The sequence below is a fragment of the Triticum dicoccoides genome, chromosome 4A (assembly GCF_002162155.2).
Source record: "Triticum dicoccoides isolate Atlit2015 ecotype Zavitan chromosome 4A, WEW_v2.0, whole genome shotgun sequence".
NCBI classification, from domain to species: Eukaryota; Viridiplantae; Streptophyta; class Magnoliopsida; order Poales; family Poaceae; genus Triticum; species Triticum dicoccoides.
The window spans coordinates 219462220-219471121 of NC_041386.1; the positions used below are offsets into that span (position 1 = coordinate 219462220).

The window sequence follows — 8902 nt, forward strand, 5'->3', positions numbered from 1 at the left end:
CACCAATCAGGCAAGCATTCATATTTAATATAGAATATTTCTCTCTTCTTCCCCTTAACCAGTGAAACTGCTTCTTGAGAGGCTTCTTGATGTTGATCCTGACCCGCACTTGAAAGAAGTTACCCTCGAAATCAAGTGACTTTGGTTCTGCATACACATACGGAGAAATAGCCATCTCGAAGATCATGAATTTGTGCCTAAATCTCCAATGTGTCCAGTGCATATGCTGACGGTTTAGTGAATCTGTCGTATGGTGCCAAGATCACTGCATTACCTTGAATGTCCATGGGTCTTTTTCCATGACCCATTCCCAATCGCCCAAGCATGAGAATTGAAGCGTGCACATGTTTGTCCGTGGGGGGGGGGGGTTGATCTGCACTTCTTTTGCCAGATCCCATGCAACTGTCATGTTTCAGTAGAACAAGTATTGGCTATAGGATTTCTCCATGTGCACTCTTGCAATAGCCATTCAATGAACAACCGTCGCCGGAATCTCCTCTTCTTCCTCGACAACTACATCGTCAAGGTCTTCTCTGAGAGTCCTAACGCTGCCATCATCTCTTCGACATTGCTCGGGGCCGTCCTCGAGCTTGATGCCTTTTCTGCCACTGTGAATCCTAGCCTGATGAGTAGTAGATCGTCGAGAGGGAAAATCCCAAAATCGTCCTGTCAAAACGAAACAACCAAGGCCGGGAAGCGATGCGGAGATCGCCCCTTGGTGAGCCTGAGCTGTTCGCTGGAAGAAAATAGCGAGGGAGGTGAGATCTCAACGGTGCCGCCAGTGCGTTGCCGAGAGGACCCTAAAACCCTAACGAGAGGGGATTGTTTCTTAGACCACCCATTTGAAAAGATTGTCTGACCCGCATTTTAACCTTTTTTTTTTCAGCAATTCCGGTGCATTTGAACTGAAAAATGATCAGTTCTGGCATCTGGCCCAACCCATATATACCCACAACCCAAGCTCCCCTCCTATTCAAAAGCCAGAAAGAAGCCCGAGGGTACACAAGGAGCGAAGAAGCCCAAACCATTTTGCCCAACAACTCGTTCCTCCCCTCCCCACTCCCAAAACCCCAGTTCGAGCGCGGCGCCGGAGCGCAGATAAATAGCTCCCCGCGAACACCTCCATCTACGGCGGCGATGGCCGGCGTCGGCGCCGATGGCGGAGGAGACACGGAGATGGGCGGCTGGTCAGAGCTGCTCAACATCTCCACCAAGCTCCTCGAGCAGGCCGCCCCCACCCCTCACTTCCCTACCCTCCAGGTGCCGCATCGCGCTCTTCCTTGCCCTCCTCGCCCGCATCTATCTCTTGCCGCGCCGGCGCCTCCCTCGCTTTCTTCCGCCTGATGGGTTCGTTGTTGTTGGCCCGCGCAGAGGAACCTGGACCAGCTCGAGGTGCTCTCCACGAAGCTTAAGGCCAAGACGATCCGCGCCGAGGCGCCGTCGCAGTCGCTCTCCGCCACCAGGTTGCTCTCCTGGACCCCTTTAGTTAACTCTGAGAGGGCCTCTCTGCCCATCTCTCCGTGATGTTGCGTTCGAATAGGGATTGCTGCTTCTGGTGTTTTGGAGGTACTTAGGGTTTCGGCTGTGCATCTGCAGGTTGCTGGCGCGCGAGGGGATCAACGCGGAGCAGCTCACCAGGGACCTCAAGTCATTTGAACTCAAGGTGATTAGGTTGTAAACCTGGAAATGCATGCAGGGTTCATTTCAGAGAATGCTATATAGATAATCTTATGTGTCGGTCGTTTAGACGAGGCAGTTGATTTTGTCGAAGTCTTGACATTTTGTGCTGCACTCTTTTTTCTTTCATCCATAGCCGGCCATTGGGTCTCTTCACTTGTTTTCTTCGATTAGCAGTGTTAAGAATTTCCCCACTTCATGAAGAGGCAGAACTGCAGAACTCATGCTGATTGCCTGAAAGAAAAGAATAGCATGAATAACGCTACCTTCTCAGTTTCTTACATAAGATCCTAGTTTTACTTTTAGACACACATTCCTTAGTCTTTTTTTAGCTTGTAGTCCACTTTATTAATACACATTCCCTAAGTATGGAGGCTGCAAATCACTCACTTATCTGAAACAATGTTTTCTAGTCTCAGTTGAGGCAATGTAGTGTTTTCATTTAAAGCTTCCTACTCAAAAGACAGAAAATATTGTTGTGAGTGGTCAGGTCAGATGTTACTACTTATCATAGTGTAACAATCTTTTGCGACCAATTAGGCCAGCACATAGTTTTCTACCCTGTTGCCCTATGTATATCTGCGCTTGCTTGTTATTGTACATCTACAGCTCTTGAATATCACTCAGGCAACAGGTTATCAGTATACATCATAGTGGCTGCATTTTTTTTAATTGTAGACCACCTTTGAGGATGTTTTTCCATCGGAAGCAACTTCTGTCGAGGAATACCTGCAACAGGTGAACACCTCTCTCTTTAGTGATTTTTCTTCTGAATTTCATGGAGTGCATCACGGAGTTTGTGTTTTCAGCTTCATGAAATGGCAATTGTCTCATCCATCCAAGGAGCACAAAAGGACAACTTACAGAGTTTTAACAATTATATGATGCAAGTTCTTGAGGTCGGTTGCCTTTTGGTTTTATTCTATTCAGCTTTATTTTTGTAGCAGATCTAGTAGCTATGATAATACCTTCATAAGTTCATATTGCAACTTTTTGCAGCATCTTGAGGTATGTACCACTACCATCCATGCTTTCGGTCGTGTTATCTAATCAAATCTGTTGCATCTTTCAGAAATTAGCTATATTTGTGGTAGTTTTGTAATGCTAGGTGTTGTAACTAACAGGTCGGAGCAAGTTCCACCATTGAGCTAATGTCTTCATTTTTCAATTGCTACGCTGACAACTTAGCAATTTAATATGCTTGGTAGTGGATGCTTTGAATTGTTTTAGGGCGTGTTTGGTTTGTGTCAAGGTTGCCCTACCAAAATATTGGCTAGCCAAATTTTTGGTTGAGGTTTTGCTTGCCCATGGATTGGCCAACATTGGCTAGAAAAATTAAATGAACTAGAGTTGGGAAAGGAGCATTGGCATGCCAAAATGTTGGTCCTCATCCAAACAAAGACCAATGTTTTGGTTATACCAAAAAATTGGTAGGGTACACTTTGTTTACGATCCAAACATACCTTTACTGTTCAGTTCTAACAATTTTTAGTAACTTTGTTGTAGGATGACTGGCAGAAGGAGAAGAGAGATTTCTTGCAGAGTCTAAGCCGACTTTCTACATTACCAAAGAGAAACACCAATCTAGCTGGTGGTCTGTCTCGTTATGCTCTGATGCCATCTTCAGCTTCCAGTCCTCAAGCTTCATCAGGGCTGCCTGCTGCGGAAGTCATGCCCATACCTAACAAGACCATAATTGATAGTAAATCTTCAGTTTACGCGGGGGTTGTGAAGGATCTCAACGACGCTAGAGGACGCAGTCTGCCTTTCAGTGTAAGCTTCTATATCAAGATTTTATATGTCAGCGCCTTATTGGTCATGTGCAGATTAGTATTCATGTCTGTTAGTCATCCTGTTTTTCTCCAATTAATTTAGGTTTGACAAATGTCTTAAGTGTATTTTTGTATGTTATCATCGGGGCAATAAGTTCTCTTGATGCACCGAATTCTACTAATGCTTATTGAGACCTTTTTTTTGTTAGCCTGCTACAGCTTTCAGAGCTGCCTACGAGTCCTTGTCTCTTGATGCTACTGGCTCGAAGTCAGTGACCATGCAGAAAGTGTGGCATTTGATTCAGGTAATAACCTTTAATTGTACAGAACAGTATGCAATATCAACTATATGATGTCTATGTGACATTTCCTTGTTTCTCTTATTTCATTGTGATTTATTTAAGGTGCTTTTCCTGTTTGTCTAATTCAGGCATTAGTAGGGGAAGGGTCAACTCATAAAAATGTTTCAAGAAAAATGTCACTAGTGGTTGGAGCAAGGCGACACCTTGAATGGGGTCATGAGAAATACATTATTGAGACCATCAACAGCCAGCCAGCACTAGTGAGTATTTCTGTGTAGCTTTTTATTACTGAATACTTCTATCCAAATTCACTTCTGAAAATGAAAAAAAGATTTCACAAGTGCTATGTAAGATTTCTGAATAATGATATTTGTTTTCTATTTACCTGAATTTTTTTCTATGTTGTGGTATGGCCTATTGGTACTTCTGTTCTATACATATGGTAGAATCAAGTACTCTACCAGGTCTAGGCCGTAGGTGGTAAGGGAAGGATGGAGGAGGGCGTGGCGAGGAACGGGCGCGCCGGCGGCAGGGCGCCGTCGCGAGCTAGGAGAAGGGCGGCGGCGGTTAGGGCTGTTGGCGGCTAGGGTTTCCGGCTCCTCAGGGAGCCGGGCAATAGGAGATAATATTCTTCTTATTGCTCGATCTCAAACGATGTCTTACACGAGTATTTATAACTTTAGCCTAAGATAACTTGCCTAAGATAACTTGGGCCAAGCCCCTAATACTAATGCCCGGTGGGCCTCTTCCTAGTATAGACCAAACCGGTCATGACATCTCTCCCCGCCTGCGCAAACAACTCGTCCTCGAGCTGAAAGTTTGGATAGTGTTGACGGAATTCCTCATGCTGTTCCCAAGTAGCCTCCTCCTCCGGAAGGCCTGCCCACTGAACTAAGACGAACCAGATGCCACGACGGAGCTGGGCCTGCAACACCTTTGCTGGCTCTGGAAGAATGCGACCATCGGCGGTTGGAGGAAGCGCCGGAGGGGCCGCCGGTGGCTCGCCACGGAAAGGCTTGAGCAGCCCCACATGGAACACGTCGTGGATGCGAGCGCGAGCTGGAAGCTGAAGACGATAGGCCACCTTCCCGATGCGCTCCACGATAGGGAAGGGCCCGGCGTAGCGGGGGCTGAGCTTGCGCTTCGCACGCGGGTCCAGTGACTGCGTAGAGCGGTGGAGAAGACGCAGCCACACCCAGTCACCCACTGCGAACTCCTCATGATGATGATCGTCGTAGTAGTGCTTGGCCGTCTGCTGGGCCTGAAGTAGACGCTGACGGACCTCAGCCAGCATCTCATCACGGGTGCGGATAAGGTCACCCGCAACCGCTGTCCGAGCCGTCTCCGGGTCGACCGGAAGTATAGGCGGGGGTGGTCGACCATAGACCACCTCAAATGGCGTCGCGCGCAGGGCGGAGTGATAAGAGGTGTTGTAGCAGTACTCCGCCCAAGAGAGCCAGTCCACCCAAGCTCGAGGCCGATCACCTGTCACACAACGCAAATACATGGCAATGACCTTGTTTAACCACCTCAGGCTGACCGTCCGTCTGAGGATGGAATGCCGTACTCAGGCGGAGCTGGACACCCGCCATCCTGAAGAGGTCGCGCCAGACATGGCCCGTGAAGACTGGGTCCCGATCACAGACGATCGAAGTAGGGAACCCGTGTAGACGGACGATGCCGTCGAAGAAGGCCCGGGCCACGGACGCCGCCGTGTACGGATGGCCGAGCGCGATGAAGTGGGCGTACTTAGAGAAGCGATCGACCACCGTGAGGATGACCGACTTGCCCCCCACCTTGGGAAGGCCCTCGATGAAGTCCATGGAGATATCCGCCCAGACCTGAGATGGCACTTCCAAGGGCCGAAGGAGCCCAGCCGGCCTCAGGGTCTCCGTCTTGTTGCGCTGGCAAGTCTGACAAGACCGAACCCAGTCGCGGACCAGGGCACGATCGCCAGGGATGTAGAAGTCGGCGCGAAGACGATGGAGGGTTTTCTGCACACCCTCATGGCCCGCCGAGTGGGCGAGTTGCAACACCTGGTGACGGAGATCATCATGAGCCGGAACAAAGATCCGGCGCCCATGGAGGAGCAGTCCGTCAGAGAAGCGCCAGGGCTCCTCCAAGTCACCGCCCGCGAGCTGCTGCTGAAGAAGTGCGGCGTCATCGGCCGTCGCAGTGGCGCGGCGAATGTCGGCGAAGAGACCGAACGATGGCCCGGAGCGGATGCACAGGGCCGTCCCGGCGGACGCGTCGGCGGGTGGCGCGAGGTCGGAATCGTGACGGGATAGCGCGTCGGCCACGGTGTTAAGACGGCCCGGCCGATACTCGACGGAGAAGTCGAAGCCGAAGAGCTTGCTGATCCACTGGTGCTGCGGAACGGTCGACAGCCGTTGATCCAACAAGAACTTCAGGCTGTAGTGGTCCGTGCGAATATGGAAGGTCCGCCCCCACAAGTATGGTCGCCAATGACGCACGGCCTGGACGAGGCCAATGAGCTCTCGCTCGTAAGCTGCCAACTTAAGATGGCGCGGCGCGAAAGGCCGACTGAAGAAAGCGAGGGGCCCATCGCCCTGATGAAGTACGGCGCCGAAACCGGCGCCCGAGGCGTCACAGTCCACCACAAACGGGCGGTCAAAGTCTGGCATCTGGAGGACGGGGCCCGTCGTGAGGGCCCCCTTGAGGGTCTCGAATGCTGCCGTCGCCTCGTCGTTCCAGGCGAAGGCGTCGCGGCGAAGCAACCGCGTGAGGGGCGCCGCGATGAGTCCGAACTCCCGGATAAATTTCCGGTAGTAGCCGGCGAGTCTGAGGAACCCGCGGAGAGCCCGCGGCGAGTGAGGCGTTGGCCATGCGGAGACGGCCGCCACCTTATCGGCGTCCATGGCCACCCCGTCGGCCGAGATGACATGGCCGAGGTATAGGCGTCCCGAACGAGCACTTCGAGCGCTTAAGGTGGAGGCGGTGCGCTCGAAGCTTGTTGAAGACGATGGCGACGTGCTGGAGATGCTCGGCCCAGGTGGCGCTGTAGATAAGAATGTCATCAAAGAAAACAAGCACAAACCGCCGTAAGTAGGGTCGAAGGACGTCGTTCATCAGGGCCTGGAACGTCGCCGGGGCGTTGGCGAGGCCGAAGGGCATCACCAAGAACTCGAAGTGACCATGGTGGGTGCGAAATGCCGTCTTGGCGATGTTGTCCGGATGCATGCGCACCTGATGATAGCCCGACCGGAGATCGAGCTTGGTGAAGAAGCGCGCCCCGTGGAGCTCATCCAAGAGCTCGTCGACCACCGGTATAGGGAACTTGTCCTTGAGCGTGAGCGCATTGAGGGTGCGGTAGTCGATGCAGAAGTGCCATGTGCCGTCCGACTTACGGACGAGAAGCACCGGCGCCGAGAAGGGCGACGTGGAGATCCGGATGATGCCCGCGGCGAGCATCAGTGCACACTGGCGCTCCAACTCATCCTTCTGCAGCTGGGGGTAGCGGTAGGGCCGCACCGCCACCGGAGTGGAGCCCGGTACGAGGTGAATATGATGGTCGTACACTCGGGCAGGCGGAAGACCCTGCGGCTCGTCGAAGAGGTTGCTGTGCTGCTGCAGAAGGGAATCCAGCAGGGGGTGCTTGGCCTTCGAGGACGCGGCGGCCAACTGGAGGTGTGGCACGGCCGGCGCGGCGCCCCCAAGGCCCTCCCACCGGATGCGGCGGCCCTGCCGCCAGAATGTCATCGTGAGCGCATCGAAATCCCACAGGATGGGGCCGAGGGTCCGGAGGAAGTCCACCCCGAGAATGAAGTCGAAGCAGCCGAGGTCGATCCTTGCACAGGTGATGGAGAAGTGTTCGCCACCGATGGAGATGGGAACGTTGCGGGCGAGTCCATGGCACCGGAGGCGATCGCCGTTCGCCACCGTGATCCGCAGGTGCTCCCCGCCTGTCGTCGGAAGGGCTAGTCGACGCATGGTCGACTCGGGCAGAAAGTTGTGAGTGGAGCCCGTATCCAGCAGGGCCACCACAGGCAGCAACATGGTCCGCTCGCCCCGGATGCCGGCCAGGGCGTGAAGGGAGACGACGCACACCGTCGCCGCGGGATCCGCGGCCACGTCCTCGGGCGCCGCAGGTGGAGGTAGGGCGTCGGGTGAGTCGTCCGCCTCAGTGTAGTCGACCGTCTCCAAATAAAATAGGCGGGGGCATACATGGGTCGGCGTGTATGGCTCATCGCAGTTGAAGCAGAGACCCTGACGGCGGCGCTCCTGCTGCTCGGCCGGTGATAGCCGACGGAAAGGTCGTGTGGCGGCCGGGGGTGCGGCCGTCGTGGCTGGAGGAGGCCGACCCGGGGCTGGGGGAGTCGGAGCTGGCCGACTGGGCTGGCGGCTGCTCCGTCCGAGTGGCTGCTGCAGTGCCTGGGCCCGCTGCTCGAAGGCCCGAGCATAGTACATGGCCGTCTGGAGGTCGGGGGGGTCCCGGAGCTCGACGTCCACGCGAATATGGTCCGGCAGGCCGCCCACAAAGAGCTCGGCGCGCTGGGTCGCGGAGACGCCCGGCGCGTGGCACGCCAGGGCCTGGAAGCGGTCGGCGTAGTCCTGCACCGTAGATGTGAAAGGTAGACGGCCGAGGGCCGCCAGTCGGCTCCCGCGGATAGGAGGCCCAAAGCGGAGGAGACAAAGCTCCTGGAAGCGCTCCCATGGTGGCCTGCCGCCCTCGTCCTGCTCGAGAGCGTAGTACCAAGTTTGTGCTGCGCCTCGAAGATGATAGGAAGCGAGCCAGGTACGATCCGAAGCGAGTGTCCGTTGCCCTCGAAAGAACTACTCGCACTGGTTGAGCCAGTTGAGGGGGTCCTCCGTGCCCTCGTAGGTGGCGAAGTCCAGCTTGGCGAAGCGAGGGGGTGGCGGCCCGCCGTGCCTGGGGGCGGCCGCAGTCGCCGGCAGCGCGTATGCCGGTTCGGAAAGCGCCGGGGTGTAGTTCACTGAGCTGGAGGGGTGATCGAATCGTAGGGAGGGGGTCGGGTGTTCCGGCGCCGTGGAGTATACCGGGCCCGGAGACGAGCCGGTCGCCCACGCGGGGATCGACGATGGTGACGGTGGAAACTGCACCTAGTGCAGGGGCCGACCCGTGGCCCGAGATGCGGGTGGTGGTGCTGACGATGGCGGTGGCGTTGGGTG

At 54.6% G+C, this 8902-nt stretch overlaps 1 protein-coding gene across 2 annotated transcripts in view; it reads left to right on the top strand.

The window, feature by feature from the left end:
- Positions 1 to 993: 993 nt before the first annotated feature.
- Positions 994 to 8902, top strand: part of LOC119285679 (nuclear pore complex protein NUP93A-like) — a 15740-nt gene continuing 7831 nt past the window's right edge. Inside the window, exons 1-8 of one of the 2 annotated variants that reach the window (XM_037565017.1) lie at positions 994 to 1260; positions 1372 to 1463; positions 1597 to 1663; positions 2356 to 2415; positions 2487 to 2576; positions 3184 to 3450; positions 3659 to 3754; positions 3880 to 4011. In XM_037565017.1, the coding sequence (XP_037420914.1) occupies positions 1138 to 1260; positions 1372 to 1463; positions 1597 to 1663; positions 2356 to 2415; positions 2487 to 2576; positions 3184 to 3450; positions 3659 to 3754; positions 3880 to 4011 (927 nt within the window). In that variant the 5' untranslated portion in view covers positions 994 to 1137. The remainder of the gene's footprint in view (positions 1261 to 1371; positions 1464 to 1596; positions 1664 to 2355; positions 2416 to 2486; positions 2577 to 3183; positions 3451 to 3658; positions 3755 to 3879; positions 4012 to 8902) is intronic. The other variant, XM_037565018.1, reaches the window with a different exon arrangement.